Consider the following 26,295-nt stretch of genomic DNA (forward strand, 5'->3'; position numbering starts at 1 on the left):
CTTATATTTGTCCAAATGAGATGGGATTTGGCACTTACGACTGAATTGGGTCTAGAAGCTAGTATGTCAAATTTGGTGAAGATCGGTTCAGATATAGCTATAGCTCCCATATATACTGTTCATCCGATTTGTTATATTTGTTACCCACAGCCGTATTATGCATTCCGTAACAACGATATTCAGGGAAATATATCAAAGACAGCTCAGAAATATCTTTGCCAAATTTTATCGAGATCGGTTCCGATTAGGATATAGATCCCATATATATCATTATCCGATTTCAAATTAATTGTGCAGCAAATGGGCAATACAAGTCCGAATTTCAGAGATACAAATGCTTTGGCATATTTAGGCCTTTGAACTTTAAAGTATAATTATAATCATAGCGTGTATGATTGAATTCTCCCATAAAAACTTTTAATTGTTATGCGGAGCTTTTAGAAAATAACAAAGTGGTGTAGGGTATCATAAAGTCGGCTCCGCCCGACGTTAAGACTTTCTTTACTGTTTTTTTTATTTAACTTCCCTACCCTTTCATATTTCCTAAGGCTATAGCTCAGAATTTTTCCACAATTGCAAAATATATAAAAAAATTACATTTCCTAAAATATATAATCTTTTCATGGACAATTTTATAAACATTCTGATAACACATAATATTAAGCATATGACCTGTCCACCCAATATCCACAACAATTTCCCACACATCCATAAAATTACTTTATTTTCTGTGTGTGTGTGTGTGTGTGTCTGTCTGTCAACATGTCAATATTGCTTGTTTAGAATGAATTAATGAATGATTGATTATTTTCCCATTTAATATAAATATTTGAGGCCAAAATTGAGACCACAAAATGTTGGAAAATTTGTTATGATTAAATGCAAATTATTTACTAAGGCAATGGGAAAGAAACACAACTAATATAAGCAGGATGAAAATAATTGTTATATGTGTGGCATTTAAAAACATTTTATTTATTAAGGCAGACAGTATATGTGCTGTATGTATTAGGGAATTCGAGAAATGCTGAAAAGTAATAAACAGGAAATGAAAATAAACATAGGAAGATATGTTAAAAGGACATAATATTAATAAAACAAGTAAAATAGTATCAGTCGGTTTTGCCGACAGATGTATATAATCAGCCGTGAGTTATGATTATTCAAACTGTTGACCCATTATGGGGGAAATTCTGAAGCAGATGGCCACTATTGACCAATTTGTATCTGGACTATGACTGATATATTACAGCGTGCCAGATTTGGACTATATCGACTACTTCCTATACTTTATATGTACTAACTTTTGGAAAATATGCCTGAGATACCACATAAAGCGGACCGAAGCATTCCATTTTCATACTTCATTTGATACAGATAAATATATTTTTATGTGCAAAATTTGAAGGAAGTCGAACATTTATATCCACTTTTATGCGAAATCATAAATTTCCATTGGAAGCATTGGAAACTGTGACCCTTTGTGGGTGAGGTTACAGAAGGGGTTGGCAAATATATGTTATCTTCACTACATATCTTGCGTTAGCAAAAATATTTGTATGTGTGAAAGCGTTCTTCAAAATCTTGAACCCTATGTGAAAATGGTCCGGTCTCTACCATCTTCATAGGAGATCTTCTGTTAATGGGAATAATGAGATGTACAATGTCTGAATGAAATCGGAGATTAATTTCGAGTTTTATGAAACTCAAAATGTTGACCCTCTGTGGGGGAGGTACCAAATGGAGTGGATGGATATATTCCATGTTCACACCAAACCATGGGTTAATAAAAATATTGTGATGCGTGTAATTTAGAGGCAATCAGACACTTACAGGTTGAGATAAAAAACTGCAACAAAGTCAAACGCCATAATTTTTACATTTTTTTTTTTTAATTTTATTGAAAGACACCAAAAATGTCGCAAATAACATCAAATTTTAGAATAAGTTTAGATTTGTTCGAATTGGTCACCTTTAGCACGAATTATGACCTTCAAACGGCCAATGAAACCGTCACACCCTGCCCGAATGTTGCTCGGCGGTATTTTTGCCCATTCCCGGCGAAGCGCTTGCTTGAAATGATCGACACTTTGGTATATTTAGTGCCTGCCTGGCTTTCCAAAATTCCCCAGACACAATAGTCCAACGGTTTGATATCCGGAGATTTTGGTGGACATTGTGCGCTGGAAATGAAGCGAGGAACCTCATTTTGTAACCAATCTTGGGTGGTGCGTGCTGAGTGCGATGGTGCTGAGTCCTCTTGGAATGTCCAAAGTCTAAATGTTTGCGTGCCGAAGGCTTTAAAACACCCTTCAGATTATTCTCGCATTAATATTCGGAATTTATTCTGATTCCTATTAATACGAGCGGAGAGCTACCATCGGTTGTTATGTCGGGCCACACCATCACCATGGCCGGCGCATGAGTTCTGGTGGCCAACTGAAGTTGCACATTTTCAGCTCTCATCTTTTGCAAATAAACACGATCATATTGCTTGTTTACAAACTGCTGGACAACGAATATTTTCTCATCGGAGAAAACCAAATTCGGCAGTTCACCACTTTCGGCCAAGCGAAGCAACTCTTTAGCTCTTTTGAGTCTATTTTCTTTCTGTTGCGGTGTATGTTCTTGCACTTTTTGGAATTTCAATGGCTTTACCGCGAGCTCCTTTTTCAATATTTTTCGAATGGAATATTGCGATATGTTCAACTCACGAACCATTTTTCGGCCACTGCGACGCGGGTTTCGATCAAGTCGCTCCTTTACTTTTCAACTCATTTCTGCTGTTATTACTGTTTACTTCCGTCCACTTCCTTGACGTCGGGCAATGCTACCAGTATCACGGTAACAAGCGATGGTACGAGACACAAAAGATTTATTCACATTTAAATGCTGGAGTGCTTTAACCATAGCCACTTGAGGTTTTCCAGCCAAATATAAAGAAATCACACTATGACCCTCGAATTCCATCACGAATAACTTTTTTTCTGGAAAATTCTCAATAAAATGCTTTTGTACGCTTTAAACAATATAATGAGCTGTCACTGGAAAAAATTTAGTAGCTGTCGGAAAAGTGGCTTAGAAATGACAGCAGTCTGAAATTGGTTGCAGTTTTTTCATCTCACCCTGTATCTATACTGTACTTAGGACGAGAAATCTTAAAAAGTGCGGAAGGAGGGCAAACTTATCCCCAATATTTCAGTTACTTTTCGCTGTAAACTTTCAAAATGGCGATACTTTGGATCTACTTTCATAATCCGGTGGTTTTTTCCTGTAATTATTTTTTGTAAAATAAATGTCTCTAATTTTGAGAAATTAAAATTAACAATATTTTCACCCTCAAAATTCGTAACTATAACTAGCTTCGATTTGACAGCTTATAATGTGGATTATGTTTTTCATTCATTTTTCCACCTAGTTCTGAAATTTCTTCATAAGATTTAATTTTTGCCATAATGGCAACATATTTGCATTTAAAACAAAAATAAGTAAAGAAATGGACACTTTATTCAAATCATTTCTTTTTTTTTTCAATATTAAATAGAACATGCCACCTTTTTTTCTCATTTTGAAAAACGACATTTACGCGACATCATTCCGTAAAAGTCTCCTACTATTTTGTATTAACTCTAAATGATATTAAAAGTGTACCAAGAAACTGCAAAAGAAAATGGAGAAAAATAAAACAAATAGAAATATTGCCTAGTAAACTCTCCCCCTCGTTCTCGCTTTGAACGACGACGAAGAAGAAGAAGAAGAAGAAAAGGAAAAAGACTTATATTTAATAAAAAATGTGCAAAAATTATATACAGCAGGAGGACATTATTAAAATGCAATATTAACGCGAAATAGGCAATAAAAAAGAGTGGCAGTGGCAGCAGCATCGCTTAGAGCTGTAGGACCAGTCCTTGATGTAACCACCTCGCACCGGTAGCCACTTCAGCTGACAACCACACATCGTCGGCAGTAACAGCAGGAGGAACAAAGAAGCTGTTAACTATAAACTTCTAACTGACGACGTTAGTGGGACCAGACTAAATGGCGCGGCACACATATATGTGTGAGTGTGCGTGTGTGTACGTGCAAATAGAAAAAAGTCCATAGCAAAAAGGAAATAAAACATTATAACCATTTATAAGGAGCAGCAAAAGACAAGACAAAACTAAAAACGTCAAAAGAGTCGTCGAAGGACGAGACTTGGAAAACTAAAGGTGTGAAAATGATTGCAGGTAAAATGGAACAAATGAAGGGAACAGTGGTGACAACAGCTATGGTGAGGCCGGTGATTTGTTTATCCTTTGGAATCAAGAAAAAAAAATAAGAGATCAACATAAAAGATAGATTCTACACTTTTTCTAAAGCAGCTGCAAATTATCCTAAAATTGCATAAATAAATCGAAGCATTTGTATCTTTTAAATTCGGACTTGTATTGCCCATTTGGTGCAAAATTAATTTGAAATCAGATAAAGATATATATGAGAACTATATCCAAATCTGAACCGATCTCGATAAAATTTGGCAAAGATATTTCTGAGCTGTATTTGATATATTTCCCTGAATATCGTTGTTACGGAGTGCATATTACGGGTGTGGGTAACAAATATAACAAATCGGATGAACAATATATATGGGAGCTAGACAGACACAATTCGGTCGTATGTGCCAAATTCCATTCAATTTGGGCAAATATTAGACGTTTGGTGCACAATAAAAGGTAAATCGGACGAAGTTATATATGGGAGCTATATCCAAATCTGAACCGATCTCGATAAAATTTAGCAAAGGTATTTCTGAGCTGCATTTGATATATTTCCCCAAATATTATTGTTACAAAGTGCATATTACGGCCGCGGAGGACAAAAATAACAAATCGGATGAGCAATATATATGGGAGCTATAGCTATATCTGAACCGATTTCGATCAAATTTGGCATACAGGTCCAATCTGATCGTACGTGCAATATTCCATACTCGGACTGATATTACACGTTTGGTGCACAATAAAAGGTAAATCGGACGAAGATATATATGGTAGCTATAACTAAAGTTTTACCGATTATCTCCAATTTCAATAGGGTTCGTCCTTGGGCCAAACAAATGATTTGTGCAGAATTTCATCTGGATAGGGCAATAAATGCGAACTGTACTTTGTTTACAAAAATACATGGATAGACGGACGGATAGTACATATTAAGTACTATTTAGTACTTTTCGTTCAATTATGGTACACATATCCAAAACTACCTCCATATCTCAATTCCGCATAATAGCAGAGCCCTCAAAATCAAATCTGAGGATTCCAGCGCTATACCTTCACCCAATACCAAATTCAGTACTATTTAGTACTTTTCTTAAAAAACTAGGACGAATATCCAAACCATCGCCAAATCCTAAACACAAATATCAAATATCTTAATTTTATCTCCATCCCCTCATCCAATACCAAGTGTAGTACCACTTGTACTTTTCGTAAAATTATAGTACGTACCTCCGAAACCCCCTCCATATCTTCAGGCTACACATAAACAGCGACCCTAATGTCAAATTTCAGATTTCAAACACTGTATTTTCACATAAAGACAAATTGTACTAAAAGTAGTACTATTTAGTACTTTTTATGCACTTGTACTACACATTTTTAAAACCACCTCTTTGTTATGAACCTATTACCAACAGGGCTCCTAATACAAAATTTCAGCCTCATCGGTTTACCCTAAACTAAACTCTTTTTTATTTAGTACAATTTACTACAGTTTGCGGAGTTAGTATACATTTCCAAAATCATCTTCATATCCAACCTTTATTTTCGTAGAAATTTTGAAGTTTTAGCTTTATCGGTTCACATAGTACCACAAGGTTCCATTTTCTAAAATTTAGTAACATTTTAGAACAATCCCTAAATGTAAAGTTCGAATTTCCATTAACCCTTTGGTGCCTTTATCCTGCACTCTATCAGTGACTCTCATTCCAAATTTTGGAATTCCAGCTCTAATGGTTTATGACAATTCCAATTTGTACCAATTTTAATACCATTTAGTACGAACTTCCAAGGCTTCCAACATACTCCAATCCTACACGCCCACATTAATCCCAATTCCACATTATGGGATTACATCCCTGATGGTTCGCTCAATTACAAATTGTACTTTACTAAGTACCCTTTACCACATATGAGTACAAATTTCCAAAACTACCCAATCCCAATCCTACACTCCGACAGTAATCTTATTTCCAAATTTCATGAAATCTATTGGATCACCCAAATCAAAGTTGTACTAAACTTAGTACTATTTTGTGCACTTAAGTACAAATTACCATAACTACCTGCATCATAAAGCCTAAATTTAATTTGTTACCATTTTTTTACCAATTTAGTACCACTTGGTACACGTAAGTACGAATTTCCAAAACTACTTACATGCTTCAGTCCTACAATGAAATAGCAATCTTGTTTCCAAATTTCAGGATCCCAACTCTATTGGTTCTCCTAATATTAAAATTGTACCAAATTTAGTACAATTTAGTACATATAAGTACGAATTTCTAAAACTGCTTAACTACTTTCCAAAACTACATACATATCCCAATGCTACACTCCGACAGTAATTTGATTTCCAATTTTCATGATACCAGCTCTATTAGTTCGTCCAAATCCAAATTGTACCAAAATTAATACCATTTATTACACATAAGTACGAATTTCCAAAACCACCTACATATCTCAGTTCTAGAATGCTATAGTAATCTCTTTTCCAAATTTTAGGATTCTCTCTCTATTGGTTCGCCCAAATCAAAATTGTAACAAATTTAGTACCATTTAGAACTTTTCGTGCACATAAGTATAAATTTCGAACACTTTCAGCAAATCACAACCCTACACTCCGCCAATAATGTTATTTCCAAATTTTAGAAATCCAACCAGATTGGTTCTCCCAAAATTTAAATTTTACCAAATTTAGTACCATTTAGTACACATAAGTGCCAATTTCTAAAGCTATCTATAATTTCCAGTCCTAGATTGCAATAGTAATCTTATTTCCAAATTTCAGATTTACAGCTATATTAGTTCACTCAAATCGAAATTGTACCAAATTTGGTACTTTTCTTACACATAAGTACAAATTTTAAAACATTCCCCCAAATCCCAATGCTACAGTCCTCCACTAACGTTAATTTTAAATTTCAGAATTCAAGCTCCATTCGCTCCTCAAAATTCAAATTGTACTAAATTTAGCATGCTATAGTACTTTTCGTTTACATGAGTACACACTTCCAAAACTTCCTACATATACAGGTGTAGACTTAACCTTGATTCCCATTCCAAATTTCAAATTTTTTAACTGCAGCTGTTCTCATGATACGAAATGTTACCAAATGTAGTACATTTTAGTAAATTTCGTACACTTATAGTGTGTTTTCAAAAACCCTTTGATACATCTATCATACACGCCATCAGTGACCCTCATTCCAAATTTAAGAGTTCCAGCTCTACTGCTTCCTTAAATACAAAGGGTACCATAATTAGTACCTTTTAATACTTTTCGTACCGTTCTTAGCCTTATCTCAGCCCAAGAGTGACCCTCATCCAAAATTTCAAGATTATATCTTCATTCGTTTCGTCTGGGCGTTGATGAATGTCACTCCCCAACCTTGATTCCCATTCCGAATTTCAAGTTTTTAACTCTTACCGTTCACATGATGCGAAATCGTATCAAATGTAGTAGCTTATAGTACTTTTCGTACACTTACAGTGCCAATTTCTAAAAAAAAAACCCTCTAGTACATCTATGATAAACTCCATCAGTGACCCTCATTTCGAATTTAAGAGTTCTTGCTCATCAATTACAAAGGGTACCATATTTAGTACCTTTTAATACTTTTCGTACCGTTCAAGTACGAATTTCCAAAAACCCAGCCTCGGATGACCCCTTCCGACAGTGATTCCACTGTCCGATAGCCAAATTGGGTTGAAGAAAATTCCAAATGACTATGTCTTATGTGTCCTCAAGGATCCGCTTTTGAAACTTCCATTAAGACCTTTCAATGATTTCTTTCTTTTCCCTTTTTTTTGTGTCCCCCTAAACCACTGTGCTGCATTAACACCACTGGCAAGGACAAAGAGCGAGAAAAAAACACTCTCTCTCACGAGATAGTCAACGCCATAGAATAGCGTGCAAGTTAAATGTGTTTAAACGAGCATAATTCCGGCTTTTAAATTATGTTACCGGTGAATAGGCAGAACCAAACGCCATCAACGTCGTACTTTGAGAAATAGGGTGGCGACAAAAAAAAAGGAAAAAGTAAAACGTCCGCGCCTTCTATAATAGAATATAAAGAAAATGTATACAAGAAAATGTTACTGGAAGAAATATATATAAATAAATTCTAATATGAAAATTATGTAAGGAATGTGTAATAAAATTACCATTATTTTTAAATGAGTATAACTTCGAATGGAAATATTCAAGAGACATTTTAAAGATTTTAAGTATATGTTGCGTATCAAATGAGCTGTCCTGTTGAAAACCTTCTATACGTATTGTTAGAATTAATTTACTTTGTAGAGTTTGGCCAAAATTTACATAACATATTATAGTATTTTTATACCCTCCACCTTGGAAAGGAGGGTATATTAACCGTTTGTAACGTCCCTAAATATTCATCGTAGACCCGATAAAGTATATAAGTTAACACCAGACATATTCAAATTCAACATTAGCAACCCAAAGAATTCATCAACCAAAGTATAAGCGTGTCATTTTGCTGACACTGCAGTTCCCACCGAAACACTGACAACAACATCCAACAGGCAGACAGCAACATTCCATCGCCAACACGAGCAGGTGTCCAGTATCATCTGGGTGCATGAATCCAAAGTATAAGTTAGGGTAGTTTTATTTCATCGCTTACTTTGTAGTCCGGAACCTTAACCAATAAAGACGTGATTGCTTGCAGTAAGCAGCAATCACAAATTTTTAAAAAAATAAATAAATTAACATTGAATTAATTGGCGCCCGAGAGCAGGGACCTGTTTTTAAACAGGTACTCGAAACCCGAAGAAAGGATTTCCGACAAAAGTCAAGCCTTCAGGTGGCGCCCCAGTAACTTAATTGTGAAAAGGACGTAACGTTATGTTACAGCCCCTAAAGCCCGCGACGCGGATCACTAGATTACGGTAGTTTACAAATAAAAATTTTAAAAAAAAAGTGAAAGTAAAATAAAAACATTGATACAAGAATTGTGAAAAATGAAAAACTATTAAAGAAAATAAAAAAAAATCCTGAAAAATTAAAAAACAAAGTAAATTAAATTAAATAAAAAGTGAGAATTAAAAAAAAAAAAATAAATAAAAAAAAGTATCAAAATAAAGGAAATTAAAATGATAATTACAAAATGAAAACTTAAAAAAAAAAAAAAAAAAAAAAAAAAAAAAAAACTTGTGAAAACTTAAATGCAAAGTAAATTAAATGAAGTGAGAAATAAAAGAGAAACAATTGTGAGAAATTAAAAAAAAAAGAGATAAAAAATAAAGCAATTTAAATAAGTTTGAATGAATATAAATAAAAATAAAGTTAAGACAGAAATAAAATTAAAATAAAAAAATTGTCTGAACAATATTAAATATTTTAACAATTTATAAATAAAAGTGAAAAAAATCGGACACAACAAAACTTTGAAAACTTTGAAAGGACTAAGAAAAGCGATCATCTCATCTCATCTCATCTGTACTAGAAGGATGCTACTCCAGATTCTAATGATGCTGCTATTGTAAGAATAACTTTAAGAATTCAAATTAAGAACAAATTTAGTTCCTAACATTTTATAGTTATAGTTATTTGTTACCTATGAAATATTTTTTTGTTCCCAATACTGATAAATAACGTAACTTTGATAGCTCCACCTTTCCTTTTGATAAAGAGAAAAAATGTTAGAATCAGTGGATGATATTGCCGCAAAATTAAATAGAATTACGATAAATCCATCTTCAAATAACATGGAGACTCAAACAAGGGCAAACACCCTTACATCAGGTAGTTCAGCACTCACGGACAGACAAAGAAATGAAATCACACGAATGATTACAAACCTTTTGGCCGGACGAGACGAAACGTTTGACGATGGTAGTGACATACCGGTAGGAACAGTCTCCTCGAGACTGGAGGAACTGGACAAAGTTCCAGATATAGTGAAATCCTTGAGGGAATTTTCGGGAAAACCCGGAGAATTCAGCTCTTGGAGGAAATCAGTCGAAAGGGTGATTGATTTATACTCATCACTTCGTGGTACCGGGAAATACTACGCAATTTTGCATACAATTCGTACGAAAATTATAGGTGATGCCGATACAGCTTTAGAATCCTATAGGACTCCATTGGATTGGGCCAAAATACGCAAATGTCTGATGGTGCACTACGCGGATAAACGAGATATAGGTACACTAGAGTACCAAATGAATGTTTTGTGTCAGGGGCACAGAGGTGTCACAGAGTTCTATCAGGACGTCTATCAAACACTATCTCTAATTTTGGATAAGGTTTCCTGCCTGGAATTGGACGACGGTAGTCTCAGAGCCATGACGAATACATATAGAGAGAAGGCACTTGATACCTTCATAAGAGGCCTGAACGGCGACCTTCCTAGGCTGCTCAGTGTCAAGGGTCCTACATCTCTACCAGAGGCTCTACATCTTTGTTTGAAGCTAGACAATATGGCATTTCGGAGAGATTATGCCCAGAAGGGAGGCCATAGACAGGAACCATTGAGGATGTCAACTGGTTCGAAGTTTTACCCAGAATTGGCAAATATTCCGACTCATAGGCCTAGAGTATCCCCAGCTTTTCCATTTCCGAACAATTTGAATATGCAGAATCAGCGTCCTCAGTTTGGGGGACAACCATTTGCTCATCGTCCTCAGCAATTCTTTCAACGAAATCAGATGGGAGGACACCAAATCACTCGTCCTTATACGGGAACCCAGAATTTTCCTCAGAACCAATTTAGGCAATTTCCCTCACAATTTTACAATAACCAGAGTAAGCCAGAACCCATGGATATTGACAGGTCAATACAAGTAAGACCCCAACAGAACCAGAATTTTAAAAGACCTGCCCAGTTTTCGGTACAGACTCCTATGAATAAGATTCAGCGTAATTTTCATGTAAACGTGGATAATCAATACCCAGATATTGAGAACCAATCCCCAAATATCGACGATTACCGAGACAACAGTGACTATCAGCCAGTAGACGAAAATGACACAGGGAATTACGGACAACAGGATATAATACCGGACGATTACCAGGAACGTAACCCCGATGACATTCCAGCCAACTTCATAGATATGAATTTTTTAGATTAAACTGTTCCTCGTTGCCATACTTTCAAGTCAAAACGAGGGATGGGAAGACATTAGACTTTTTATTGGATACAGGAAGCAGTAAAAATTATATAAGACCAACTTTGGTCCTGAGACCCAAGTTGAATGACAATAGGTTTAGCGTAAAATCTGTAGGCGGCGATGTGGAAGTTTCACACCACACTCTTCTTAACATGTTCGGCGTCAATGACGTCCCACTAAAATTCTTCCTTCTACCTGGTTTGGTATCTTTCGACGGGATTTTGGGGAATGACAGCTTGAAGGAATTATCGGCAGTAATTCATACTTCCGAAGATTATTTCCAAGTAAGAGGTGGCAAGAAAATTGCCATTAGACAGAGAATATCCCAGAATGTTAATAGTCTGGAGCTGGAGGCTGATCATCTATCATTAAGTCAGAGGAGTTCTCTCAATAATATTGCAAGGCAGCACCGGAACCTGTTCTCAGATCCGGATGAGAGATTAACATACACCTCTGTTGTGGTTGGAGAAATCCGAACTGAAAACGAATCTCCAATCTATACGCGAAGTTATCCTTACCCAATGGCATTAAAAGATGTCGTGGAGGAAGAGATTCGTCGTCTCCTTCGGGATGGCATCATAAGACCATCCAGATCCCCATACAACTCCCCTATTTGGGTAGTGCCCAAAAAGGAGGACAGTTCTGGTCGAAAAAAATATCGTTTGGTCGTTGACTTTAGAAAGCTCAACGCCGTCACCATACCGGATAAATATCCGATTCCCGAGGTGACGGAAGTCCTATCTAACCTAGGGGGAATCAATATTTTACGGTCATTGATCTTAAAAGCGGTTTCCATCAAATACCCCTACGGGAGGAGGATAGACAGAAAACCGCATTCTCAATCAACAATGGCAAGTACGAGTTCACGAGACTGCCATTTGGCCTGAGGAACGCGCCAGCAATATTTCAGCGAACGCTGGACGATATACTCAGAGAATTGATTGGAAAAATCTGTTTTGTTTACATCGATGATATTATCATCTTTGGCAAGGACGAGAAGTCACACGCCGAGAACATAAAGAAAGTTTTCCAAACACTAGAGTCCGCTAATATGAAGATCCAGTTGGACAAGTGTTCATTCTTTAAACAAGAAGTGGAATTTTTGGGATTTATTGTGTCGAGGGATGGTATAAAAACCAACCCAAAGAAAGTGGAAGCCATTCTTAATTTCCCGATTCCTAAGACACTTAAGGAACTTCGTTCTTTCCTTGGCCTCTCGGGCTACTATCGAAGGTTTGTAAGGGGATATGCCGATGTAGCAAAGCCGCTGACATCGCTCCTCAGAGGGGAGGAAGGCAGAATTCCAAAGACAGCTTCCAGTCAAATTCCGGTGACATTAGATGTTTCCGCCGTAGAAGCTTTCAACGAGCTAAGAAATGCGTTGGTTTCAAACGATGTGATACTTGCGTATCCAGATTTCAGAGAAGATTTTGACCTAACGACGGATGCCTCCAGTGTCGCTCTTGGAGCAGTGTTGAGTCAAAAGGGAAGACCAATTGCATTCATTTCAAGAACTCTGGATGAAACAGAGGAGCATTACGCCACAAATGAGAGGGAAATGTTGGCCATCATATGGGCCCTCACTACCTTGAGGAATTATCTATACGGATCGAAGAAAGTTATAATTTATACCGACCACCAACCCCTCACTTACGCCATTAGTAACAAAAATAGCAATGCGAAGATGAAACGCTGGAAATGTACTCTGGAGGAATATAATTACGAATTGCGGTACAAACCCGGAAGACAGAATGTTGTAGCAGATGCTCTGTCTAGAACGGTACAGAAGGACAATAATGCTATTACTCCGATTAATTCACTGACTCCCACACAGCATAGTGCGGAGAGCTCACCAGAGACCCTTATACCCAGTGTTGAGTCACCCATTAATGTTTTCAAGAACCAGCTTCTCATAAGTGTGGATGACACATCAACGTACCAGTTCAATGTTGTTTTCCCAAGCATCCACCGACACACAATTACTGAACCACATTATGACGAACGAAAACTTCAAACAATCTTGAAGAGGTATTTGAACCCGTCTGTAATTAACGGAATCAAGGCACCCGAACAAATAATGGGAAAAATTCAGAACATTTATCCACTCCATTTTAGCCAGTACAAATGCAGGTTTACTCAGAAGGTAGTAGAAGATATATTATCAGAAAATGACCAGGAAAGAATAATTATTGATACCCACAATAGAGCCCATAGGAACGACAGAGAGAAAAAAACACAGATTTTGGAAAATTATTATTTTCCGGGGATGTCGGGAAAAATAAAGCGAATTATAAAACTGTGCACGACGTGTAAGAAAAACAAATACGAGAGACATCCCAATGAACCTTACCTTTGTGAGACGCCTATTCCAAATTACCCAGGTCATACTATTCATATTGATATATTCTCTACAGATAGGAAATTAGTTCTGACCTCCATTGACAAATTCTCAAAGTACGTTAAAGTGAAAATACTAGACGGAAGATCTACTGAGGCTATTAGAAGACCACTGAGGGAATTATTATTCTCTTACGGAGTTTCGAAGAATGTGGTAATGGACAACGAACCGTCTTTAAATTCCAGTTCGATATTATTCATGATGAAGGACGAATTAGGAATAAATATTTTTACGACCCCATCCTACAGGAGCGAGGCTAACGGACAGATAGAACGCTTTCATTCTACCCTCGCTGAGATAATGAGATGTTTGAAAAGTGATGGAACATCCAGGAATTTTGAGGAATTACTGGAGAGGGCTGTTAATGAATACAATCACTCGATTCACTCCACGGTGAATAGAAGACCTGTTGATTTGTATTTTGGACGCACAATTGACTTTTATCCACAAGACATAGAGACTACCAGACGGAATATTGTTGACAAACTCAGACAGAAACAGGCCAACGACTTGACGTATCATAACAAAAAGAAACGACCAGTTAAGGATTATATTCCCGGACAATTAATTTATGTAAGCAACAACAAAAGGTTAGGAACGAAACTAAGCGACCGTTACAAAGAGGAAATAGTTAAGGAAAACCGGAATACCACCGTTTTGACCGAAAGCGGAAGGGTGATTCACAAAAGCCATATTAGAAATTAATAAAATCCTAAATTTTACAGATTGTTTCCTGGAAACACCCTGGCTGACTTCAGCATCCTCGACTACTCGAACGCGAGACTCATTTCAATTCATAATGGAATAGCAAGGAAACAGAACGGGACATTTAAAGTAATTCATTCAATAGATCTTGAACAGTATGAAAACCTCACTCGTGAAACCGAACACATTCTAGACAAATTCGTGAACCTAGACCATCCTCTCCGTCCATTTATGAAGCAACAATTAATTGACATCAATGGACTATTAGACCGTCTGATGCCGCACAGAGAGAAAAGATCGATAGACTTCATAGGAAGTGCTTGGAAGTGGATTGCAGGCAGTCCAGATAGTCATGATTTTCAGATCCTAGAACAGAAAATTGGCAATATTTTGGAAAATAACAATAGACAGCTGATAATAAACCAATTAATTTCGGAAAGAATAACCGAAATAACTAATAAGACGAATGAAATAATAAAAAGGGAAGGGTGGAACGATGAAGTAGTATTCAAAATCGAAAGAAAACTTAATTTTATTGAAAAAGAGTTACAAAACGTAGAGTTTGCAATACAGTGGGCTAAAGCTAATATCGTCAATTCATTTCTGCTTTCTAAAATCGAAATCGATCAAATAAACACTGTTTTTGAAAAATATAATATTCCTACTTATTCGATAGATGAACTATTAACTTTTGGATCCGTAAAAATTGTTACAAATAAACGAGAAATTTTGTACATCCTTAGTATCCCTGTAACTCAAGAAGAAGTTTGTAAAGTATATTTCATAAAACCTATAAAAACTGGAGATGTAATTGATAAAATTGAATACGAAAAAATTTTGGAATGTAATAAAGAATTATTTGGAATAAAAACAGAATGTAAAAGTAATTACGACATAACAATTTGTAATAGAGATAAGCTTATTTCATTAAGAAATGATAATTGTATAACTAATTTGTTCAAAAGTAGAGTAGGGAAATGCACCCAAATAAACAACGAACACATACCAACAATTGAAGAGATCTTGCTGAACCAATATCAAGGCGCTATCAGTGTAGACAACGAGCAGATTTTTTTAAACGGGACTTATCTCATCAAACATTTCAACGTCACTATAAGAATCGATGGCCACAGTTACAGTTCAAGAGGAATAAGTGCCAATAAACCTCTTCACGCCTTTTTGCAACCAAAAGGTCCAAAAGACAAATTAGAAGAAGTAATATCATTGGAGCTGCTTAAACAGTTGAACGTAAAGAACATCGAACGAATACGATCTATGGAAACCAAAGGTACCTTAGCAGTCGGCATCGGTTGTGTTTCTGCAATAATCCTTACAACTATAACAATAATATCACTGAGAAGAAAATATGCAAAAAACTCCGAAAATAATAATCTGAAAATCGAAGATGCCCCAGGAGATGAAATAGAGATTGCGGAAGTAAATTTACCTACAACTTCGAAAGAAACTAAAACATCCAGCATTTACAATATTCATTCATTTTGAACAATCGGGACGATTGTATTTAAGAGGGGAGGAGTTAACACCAGACATATTCAAATTCAACATTAGCAACCCAAAGAATTCATCAACCAAAGTATAAGCGTGTCATTTTGCTGACACTGCAGTTCCCACCGAAACACTGACAACAACATCCAACAGGCAGACAGCAACATTCCATCGCCAACACGAGCAGGTGTCCAGTATCATCTGGGTGCATGAATCCAAAGTATAAGTTAGGGTAGTTTTATTTCATCACTTACTTTGTAGTCCGGAACCTTAACCAATAAAGACGTGATTGCTTGCAGTAAGCAGCAATCACAAATTTTTAAAAAAATAAATAAATTAACATTGAATTAATTTATCAGCCTGTTCCACGATATCGAAAGAACACGTTCGCACAACTTTTACACGACAAACAGCTGATTTCCGTTCCACTAAAATCCATCAGAACGAAAATTTGCACGAAAATCAATGCGAACGAAAACGTAAGCGTTTCAGTGTAATTTTGCGTTCCACTATCTTTTTTCTTTCGTACGCATGCGAACACAAATGTCAAAATCAGTCACTTGTGTGTTTGCTGTCGTACGATAACAATTAATGAAAATCTGTTTTAAAACATAAACATTGCTTAATTGAAAATGGAAACAAAAATGTAAGTAAAAATAATAAATCCAATTTATTATGGGAACAATAAATATATTTTTTTATTTTCTCAATTCCAGCACGAAAAAATCATCAACTACACAGCTGCGGGCACTAGTTGAGTATATGGAGGAGAATCCCGAGTTTGCCAGAGGAGTGCCAATTTTTGGAAGCAGCAGGCAATCCCTGGAGGACCACTGGAAGAAGTTAGTTTTTAAATTAAATACCATGGGTCCTCCTTCCCGCACAATTGCAGAGTGGAAAAAGGTAAGTCAGAAAACTCGGCTTACGATCTATTTGTCTGACCGGCATTACTATTTACAGACGTGGGCCGATCTAAAGTCCCGCACCAAAAAGAAAATTGCGGAAAATAAAAAAGGGCTGCAAGGTACCGGTGGTGGTTTATACCGGTTTGAGTGCCTAACGGAACTGGAAACAGCAATTGACCGGACACTCTTCTTGTCGAAGTCCGCAGCACCAAGTGGTAAAACTTTTGGCTACGCGGACGAAATAGATTACTGCTTCGAGGCATTGGATACCACACCATCAAGACCATCCAAGACCGTAGCAGTGGTAACACCTACCAGACAGTTCAGTTCCCCAGAATCACATACCCAACAACAACAAATAAACGTAAAAACCTGTACCATCACAACTCAACAATACCAACCACCAGCCAAAAGACAAAAAATCTCACCCCATTTCTACACACAAACTGCAAAACAACAGGCACAGTCAGCACACACACAACAAACTCAGACACAGTCAGCACACACACAACAAACACAGACCCAACAGCAACACCAACGTAAACAAACAACGTCCCCTCGTCAACACATGGAACATCAAACCGTGCAGAAATCACCCCCATTCAAATGCACATCACAACATAATTTTCCATCCACATCATCAGCAAAAAAACGTTCCAACGTCGGAGAGCAAATACCTCTTATCCGTCGGCAATTGCGGCTGGTCGAGCAGGCAAATGCAATAGCCAAGGAGCAAGCAGATGCAAGCAAAAGGATGGCTGACGCTGCAGAGAGAATGGCAGATTGTGCCGAGGCCCAAACAAAAATGCTTAAGTCTATAGAAGCAATTCTATCAACTTTTTTGCAAAACAATTCACAAAACAATTCACTATAGTCCTTTTATAATAATTTAAACTAATTTTTTAATTTTTAATTTATATTATTTTATTTTAATAAAAAATTCTTTTAATTTTACAAATTTATTGCAATTTTTCTCCTTATTGCGTCAGCTCTGCTTTCAAGATCATTATTGTCATCCACTTCGTCTTCCAGATCATCATCAATAACATCACCTGGCGGCTCTTCAGATCGGTAGTGTATGCACATGTTGTGCAGCGCACAACATGCATTTATAATTTGCACTACCTTTGCAGCGTCATAATGAAGGCCCCGAGATCCGATGATACATCGGAATCTGTTTTTTAGGACCCCAAAGCACCTTTCAATGACGTTACGCGCACTAGCATGTCTCTTATTGAATTTTTTCTCGGCGACATCTCTAGGGCTGCGGTAAGGCGTCATAAGAAAGGGCTTCAATTTGTATCCTCCATCCCCTATAAAAAAGAAAACACAAATGTAATTGATGTATTATGATATAAGATGTATACAAATTACTCACCGAGAATCCAAAAGTTTCGTTTTCCATTGTCAAACTCCCTTTGCATACACTTGTCTGGATCACTCCTTTCCCATACAAATGCATCATGGTTGCTTCCGGGATGTCTAGCGTCGACAAATGTTATACGCATTTTATGGTCACATATCTAATTCGAAAAAACACAATAATTTTAAAATCGCTTTACGATAAATGTATTTACTTACCACCATTGCATTTATACTATAATAACCCTTTCTATTATAGTAAAGGGCTTTCAATTCGTCCCCTGGTGACTTGATGCGGATATGCGTGCCATCAACGCATCCAACAATTCCAGGGAACATTGTTCTTTCATAGAAAGCCTCCATTGTGTTGCGTTCCTCTGTAAGTGTCGGCTTTTTTATCCATTGGCCGCAAATGTGGTCCTCAAAAATCTGCAGACATTCCGCAATGGTTCTGCTCACTGTCGACTTCGCTGTTGAAGTCAAGGCTTCGTTCCCTAGATTCTGTTGGTAGCTTCCTGTTGCCAAAAACCGCAAGAATGTGCCAAGTTTTAAATCGGGGCGGATTTGGGTAGTTCTGCAACCGGCCACCCACTTCTCTTCCATCATATCCAAAAGAGCCCGAAAAACTTCCTTCGACACACGAAAATTGGCCACAAACCTAGAAAAAATCATTTTTTATTATTTCAAAAATGTAAAAATACAATCATACTTACTGGTTGTTAGGTACTTCAAATAAATTCGAAGCATCTCTTAAATGCCTCCGTGGCACATTTTGTACCTCCTCCTCATCATCCATAAAAAACAGGGCCACAGAAATATTCATTTTTTTTCTTTTTTAAGAACACAAATAATCTGAACTCAATCACTAGAAATTTTATTTTGTTTGTTTATTTACAATTTGTTTGTTTACAACTGAACTGTCAGTTGAGACAGAGCCACTGCTGCTTTTTCGCGTTTAAATTAGACATTTGGCGCTTTTTTTTGCCTTATTTCGCGATTAATTTTGCCAAAAAATATTTTGCAACACTGAATCACGTAAGGCTATGCGAAAGAAAGAACGAAAGTTAGTGGAACGCATTCTTATGCGAAAGTGAGTGAGTAGCCTTCGTTCGCACAAATTTTCTTTCGAGATCGTGGAACAGGCTGTATATATTCACAATCAGCATTAAATTCTAAGTCGATTTAGCCAATTCCGTCCTTCTGTCTGTCTGTTGTAATCACGCTATCGTTCGAACGAATTGGGAGAGAATGCTAAAATTTTGCACACATGTTTGATTTTGCAGTAGACAGGTTAAGTTTGTAAATGGGCCATGTAGGTCCACGTCTTCATATAGCCCTCATATAACGGTAATCAGCATAAAATTCTAAGTCGATTTAACGATTTCCGTCTGTCTGTCTGTCCGTCTGTCTGTTTGTCCGTCCGTCTGTCTGTCCGTCTGTCTGTTGAAATCACAATACAGCCCACATTTTTTGAGGTAGAGAGTCAAAATTTAGCAGAACAATTTGTATTGTGTCTAGGATGGTTGGTATTGAAAATGAGATATATCGATCTTTTGGTATAGTCCTCATATTATGGTACCTTTCGATATTCGGTATTTTGTTGACTTTTGATATATTTTCCCACGAATTTGTCCAAATATTGGTATTTGTAGGTCATAATGGGTTCTAGTCCGGTGGCAGGACATTAAATATTTAGTTCCACGTTTTGCTATAGCGCACATATAACGATATCCACCGATATGCGGTATTTTGATAATCCTAGTCATTTTTACCTACAGAATTGTTTCAAATTTGATATTTTAGAAAATTGGATAAATGACAATCCTTGAAGTATAAAATTGTCTATCGTCTCACTCACTTGATGGATTTTTTGATAAGTTTAACTGCATTACGCAAAAGGTCTTACTGGTATATGAAGTTTAAAGTGAAACACGTTTGAATTCAAACTTCAAATAACGGTATACCCCGATATTCAGTATTTTGATGATTTTGCCACATTTTTCAACGGAGTTGTCTGAAATTCTACACAAGATGCTCTTTGTGAGCACTTTGCCCCCTGAAAGGGAATTGTCTATATAGGTCCACAATATTGTATACCCCCTATATAACGGTACCCCCCTATATTCGGGGTTTTGTTGATTTTAGCCATATTTTCCAATGAAATTATCTGAAAATCAACACAAGGAGTTCCTTGTGAGTACTTTATCCCTTGGAAGATAATTATCTATATAGGTCCACGATATCATATAGCCCCCATAGTTTGCTATGGGTCAAACGTCATAATATTCGGCATTTATTCTGATGCCATGCTGTTATGGCGGCCCACACCATAACCATGGCCGACGCTTGAGTTCTAGTGGCCAACCGAAGGTGCACATTTTTAGCTGAACTTTTTGGCAAGTAAACACGATCATTTTGTTTGTTTACTGCTGGAGAACGAATGTTTTCTCATCGGAGAAAACCAAATTCGACAGTTCACCACTTTCGACCAAGCGAAACAACTCTTTAGCTCTTTTGAGTATATTTTCTTTCCGTTGTGGTGTAAGTTCTTGCACTTTTTTGGAATTTTAATGGCTTAAACCCGAACTCATTCTTCAATATTTGCCGAATGGAATATTGTGATGTGTTCATCTCACGAGCCATTTTTCAACCACTTCGACCCGAGTTTCGATCAAGTCTCTTTATTACTTTTCGAACCATTTCTGCTGATGTTGCTGTTTTCTTGCGTCCACTTCCTTGAAGCCGGGCTACGCCACCAGTACCACGGTAACGAGCGATGGTACGAGACACAAAAGATTTATTCACATTTAAATGCTGGAGTGCTCTAACGATAGCCACTATCACACTTGAATTCCATCACGAATAACTTTTTTTCAGGAAAATTCTCACCAAAATGCTTTGTACACTTGTAAATGTATATAATGAGCTGTCACTGCAATATTTTTAACAGCTGTCGAACGAGTGACTTAGAAATGACAGCAGTCTGAAAATGGTTGCAGTTTTCATCGGTTATATATGTCAACCGATTTAATGCTTAGGCCTTTTAAGACGCAATATGTCCTCTATAAAAATATTTTTTGGTATCATATCAGATACGGCATGGTACAATAAGGAGGTAGAACGGCCTAGTAAAACTACAGAAATACAGCCCTGAGCCTATGCCCGCTTCCTGTCAAATTTTCATGCCACAAGTTGTTTTCATTTATTCAATATTTTTCCTCATTCTTAAAATCAGTTAATCAGCGGGAAAAATGAATTAAATGCCTGGATTTTTTTTTTTCAAAAATATAATCAAAACAGTTCTACTTTTCAATTCCATGTCAAAACTGGCGAATAGCTATAATGCGCGTCTCGTAATTTACGCGTCTTCCTATAATTGATTTTGAAAATATTCTGTTTTTATTTTTCAAAACAATAAATACATACACAAAATTGACAGAAGTCGGGCACACTTAGAAAAAAATTCTAATCAGCTGGTAGCTCTACTTTACCTTTTTATTGTACCATGAGATACGGCTAAGAAATACCTTTGTCTAGTGTGTCTAATTTAATGTAAATGCTTCACGAACCATTATACTTCGTCCAATTTGGATTAATTTTGGGTCATATTATGACTTATATTGCGACCGCTCCTATATATAAGTATTTTGGTCTATATTATGTTGTTATTCAATATCTCTTACATTCTTAAACCAGTAAAGAAAGTCTTTAATTCGAGCGGGCTGACTTTATGATACCCTACACCACTTTGCTAATTTAGTAGAGCTCCGCATAGCAATTAAAAGTTTTTATGGGAAAATTCCAACATACACGCTATGATTATAATTATAATTTAAAGTTCAAAGGTCTAAATATGCCGAAGCATTTGTATCATTTAAATTCGGACTTGCATTGCCCATTTGGTGCACAATTAATTTAAAATCAGATAAAGATGTATATGGGGGCTATATCCAAATCGGAACCGATCTCGATAAAATTTGGCAAAGATATTTCAGAGCTGTATTTAATAAAAGGTAAATCGGACGAAGTTACATATCCAAATCTGAACCGATCTCGATAAAATTTAGCAAGTGTATTTTTGAGCTGTATTTGATAAATTTCTCTAAATGTTACAGATTGTTGTTGTTACAGAGAGCATATTACGGCTGCGGAGGACAAAAATAACAAATCGGATGGACAATATATATATGGGAGCTATAGCTATATCTGAACCGATTTCCATCTAATTTGGCATGCTTATTTTCAGGCATAATTTGGTTGTATGTGCTAAATTCCATACTATTCGGGCTTATATTACACGTTTGGTGACAATTAAAGCAAATCGGACGAAGATATATATGGGAGCTATATCTAAATTTTTACCGATCATCTCCAATTTCAAAAGGGTTCGTCCTTGGGCCAAACAAATGATTTGTGCAAAATTTCATCTGGATAGGGTAATAAATGCGAACTGTACTTTGTTTACAGAAATACATGGACAGACGAACGGACAGACGAACATGCAAAAATCGACTCAAAATGTGATTTTATGCAGATCATCAAAAGGAACTATGGGTCTACCTCGTTCCCTTTTGCCTGTTACAAACTAATGCACAAAGACACCGCAAGGTGGCCAGGGTATTATATCCAAATCTGAACCGATTTTAATAAAATTTGGCAGATGTATTTCTGAGCTCTATACGATATGTCGTACCAAATATCATTGTTGTCGAACGCATATTACGAATGTGAGTGACTTAATTACCAAATAAATAATTAATAGCATATTTCATTATTTAACGTTTCCTTAATTTTGTGCCGCAAATTTACCAAAATATTAAAAAATTAGCATTTTATATTTTATTACCACGATTTATTTCGCGAAAAATTACGATCCTAAAATTTATAACTGTCACCCCGTAAATCACATTATATGAATGACAGTCATTGAGCTATCCTCGACTCTTGCACATTGTTTATGTCACCGAAATGAAAGCCATAACTAATCGCCTCGATTACCTGACAATCAACATGAAAAGGCGATTTACATGATTTTGAAATTTGTCAGTAAATTTTCAAATAAGCTTAACACAAGTGTGTCGTATATTTCATGCAATTTATTTACCTTTAACGCACAAAAAGAACAACAAAAACAACAACTACCAAGAAAATGACATCGCATAAAAATAAATATAAACGCCATCTTCTTTATGGCCAAATGAAATATTTTTATTAGATGCAGAAAGCAGAAATCTTCATCCATTCCGCCATCCAGTCAGCCGCAGTAAGCTTCACATCGCAAGAAGCCCAGCAGCATTGATATGGGAGGGACCATTAGTCTGAGCTCCTGCAAATCCTTTTGATGATGAAAAGGAAGTGTGATTTAAGCCTTAAACGCCACAAGCAACTACCTGTCTCACATGCCTTTTAGCTGCCACGTAAAAAAGTCGCTGGGCGGGAGACAGGCAAACGGCAAGAAAAGCAAGAAGACGACGATGATGACGACAAAAACCCATTATAGAAATGAATATGAAAATAAACACGTTTTGTTTCAGCGAAGTTCTTTACTTCTATCTTCTTGCCGGCTTGCTTACACTATCGGCATAATGCTCAAAAACCACCTTGGTTTATGCAATACAAAAAACAGCAATTGTGTTATATCGCAAATGCCCTGAAAGATATGCTTTACGAAATATATTTATTTATTTTTTTGTCGCGAATATGAAAATCATGCAGAGCTTAAGTATGAAAAAGCAAAAGAAAAAGATGTTTGCCTTTGAAAATTAAAACAAAAGAAAACGAAATGTAAATGCGAAGAAAGAAGAAAAATGCATGGACATTTGGTTGTTTTTATTAAAGCTGAGAACGGAAACCCCAGGTGATGTTGAGATTATTAACAAACAAGTAAGCAAAGGCTACAGTCGAGCGGGGCCGACCGTTGAATACCCTACAACACTATAATAAACGATACATTTTATATAGGCGAGATACTCGAAAGAATTCCACAAGATATTGTGACAAATTATAAAAGAAAACCATCAGGTTTCGTTCTCTAATTTTCGAATAATAGCAACTTAAACTAATTTGCTCATTTTCAATTTATTGGTAGATGTTGCACTTAAATGGTCTTCCTAGATCTGGAACCAATATTTCCCAAAGACCTATAATTTCTTAGAAGTGTATTTGTGAATTCTCGAAAAAGTCTCTGGAATGGACATTTTCGTATTTTGTCTACCAAAGTTGGCAAACTATTTCACACATTGAATATTTTTGGATGGCCATTCAAAACTGCTTGGCTTTTGCAATGTCCGGTAACCCCCTTTCAAATGTGCGTGAGGATCGGGCGATAATTACGACCTGCCGACAATTTTGCAGTTTTTTGGTCCATTTCAACCCCTAAATATATGGCGATCATCTCCAAAAAGAGTAGGCTTCTACTCTGACCCTCATCTTATCCCCATGCAAAATTTCGTAAGGATCGGGCCATAAATGCGATCTGTATATGATATCCTGATATCCTAAATACTTAGTTTTGTTAGCTGTAGAAATATTACCAAATGTTTAATTCAAAATGAAAATATGCCAAAAATATGACAAAATTGAAAAAATATGAGAAAATTTTACAAAATCAATATTTTCATCTTTAGAGAGATATTTTTATGCGATTTTTTTAGACGTTTTTTCTTTCCTGCCAAGAGGCCATTCTGAATTAATGAGAACTGTCGAAATCAGTTCAGCCGTTCTCGACATATAAGAGATCTTTCAAGTATATCTTCGTTGATAGACATATATATCGCACATATTTTGCTTTATATCCGATTTGTTGGATGTTAACATCAATGTAAAGGTCAGAAGTAACCTTCTCATGGCTTTGTGATTTCGCCGGGATTTAAAATATTCGCGGTTTAATGAAAAATTTTGAATTTTTTCAACACAAAATATATGGTCTATTTTAGCAGCTAAATATTATCCAATGACCACCCAAATTGGTAGGCTTCTTCCTCGTCCTAAACTCTAGCTACATGCTGAATTCCACGTCGATTGGTCTATAATTGCGACCTCTATAGCTACTGCAAAATCCGACATTTTTTCAGTATTTGGTCCATTTCAACCCCTAAACATTTGGCGATCATCTCAAAAAGGAATAGGGTTCTATTCTGGTCCATTCCAAATTTCGTGAAGATCGGGCCATAATTGCGACCTGTAGAGTGATTACAAATTAACATGGACAGACGGACGGACGGACATACATAGCTAGATCGACTCAGCTCGGCGAGCTAGGATGATCCATATATACTTTCCTATGTGGGAAACCAATATTTCGAGGTGTTACATAATTTTTGGCCCAATCAAACTTATAATACCCCCAACACATAGTGTTGTAGGGTATAAAAATATATATATTTTTTTTTGGATAGATTATTATGGAACCTGGTTAATCCTTTTAAAAGGACTATGAGGCACTCATTTCGAAATAATACAAAAAAATTGTTTTTGAGTGCAAATACACAAATTGAATCAAGGAGTGCATATCATTTTTGAAACACTGGAACTACGAATTTCCAGGAAAACCAAATCTTGAGGAGTAACGGAAATTTGCAAATATCTAATTAGAAACAATTAATAAAAACTGTAATTTCGGCCGGGTCGAACTTTGAATACCCTCCACCATCTGCAACGAATTTGGCAATTTTCAAAAAAAAAATCCGTTAAAAATTATATCAGTCTTAAAAATACCAAATGTAGCCGTCATTTAAGGTCCTAATTAACGACGTGGACCTGCATAGTCAACTTTTGTCATAAGCCATTACAATATTCCAACACAAAACTTGAAAAAAAAATCGTTGAATAAAATAGCTAAAATCATCAATATAGGGAGGTACTATTATATGGGGGATATACCAAAATGTGGACCTACACACACAATTTTCTGCCATAGGCTGTAGTATTCATTACGAATTTCAAATACTAAATTTGAAACAATTCCGGTGAATAATGTCGCTAAAATCATCAAAATACCGAATATCGGGAGGTACAGTTA

At 36.3% G+C, this 26,295-nt stretch overlaps 2 protein-coding genes across 3 annotated transcripts; one reads left to right on the forward strand and one right to left on the reverse strand.

Moving 5' to 3' along the window:
- Nucleotides 1-16,372: 16,372 nt before the first annotated feature.
- Nucleotides 16,373-17,871, forward strand: LOC131807062 (uncharacterized). Of its 2 annotated transcripts, XM_059132106.1 has the most exons (3): nucleotides 16,373-16,654; nucleotides 16,725-16,911; nucleotides 16,969-17,871. In XM_059132106.1, exons 1-3 carry the CDS (start codon nucleotides 16,641-16,643, stop codon nucleotides 17,785-17,787), a joined length of 1,020 nt encoding a protein of 339 aa, XP_058988089.1. In that variant the 5' UTR covers nucleotides 16,373-16,640; the 3' UTR covers nucleotides 17,788-17,871. The 2 variants fall into 2 exon arrangements, with proteins under 2 accessions (XP_058988089.1, XP_058988084.1); XM_059132101.1 differs by lacking the exon at nucleotides 16,373-16,654 and having other exon boundaries at nucleotides 16,676-16,911.
- On the reverse strand, nucleotides 17,865-19,420 carry LOC131807003 (putative nuclease HARBI1). The gene is made up of 4 exons (XM_059132039.1): nucleotides 18,989-19,420; nucleotides 18,495-18,933; nucleotides 18,292-18,436; nucleotides 17,865-18,226 (listed from the first exon to the last, which is right to left on the reverse strand). The coding sequence occupies exons 1-4, from the start codon at nucleotides 19,096-19,098 to the stop codon at nucleotides 17,865-17,867; spliced, it is 1,056 nt and encodes a 351-aa protein (XP_058988022.1). The 5' UTR covers nucleotides 19,099-19,420.
- Between the last annotated feature and the right edge of the window lie 6,875 nt (nucleotides 19,421-26,295).

This window comes from Musca domestica, unplaced genomic scaffold (genome assembly GCF_030504385.1).
Source record: "Musca domestica strain aabys unplaced genomic scaffold, Musca_domestica.polishedcontigs.V.1.1 1, whole genome shotgun sequence".
NCBI classification, from domain to species: Eukaryota; Metazoa; Arthropoda; class Insecta; order Diptera; family Muscidae; genus Musca; species Musca domestica.

Bases quoted from the DNA above. Each gene is read 5' to 3' on its own strand.
- LOC131807062 (XM_059132101.1), top strand. From the start codon at position 16,684: ATGGGAACAATAAATATATTTTTTTATTTTCTCAATTCCAGCACGAAA. The intron at 16,912-16,968 runs GTAAGTCAGAAA...TACTATTTACAG, and splicing joins CAATTGCAGAGTGGAAAAAG to ACGTGGGCCGATCTAAAGTC.
- LOC131807003 (XM_059132039.1), bottom strand. From the start codon at position 19,098: ATGAATATTTCTGTGGCCCTGTTTTTTATGGATGATGAGGAGGAGGTA. The intron at 18,934-18,988 runs GTAAGTATGATT...GATTTTTTCTAG, and splicing joins TTTGAAGTACCTAACAACCA to GTTTGTGGCCAATTTTCGTG. The intron at 18,227-18,291 runs GTGAGTAATTTG...TCTTTTTTATAG, and splicing joins ACGAAACTTTTGGATTCTCG to GGGATGGAGGATACAAATTG.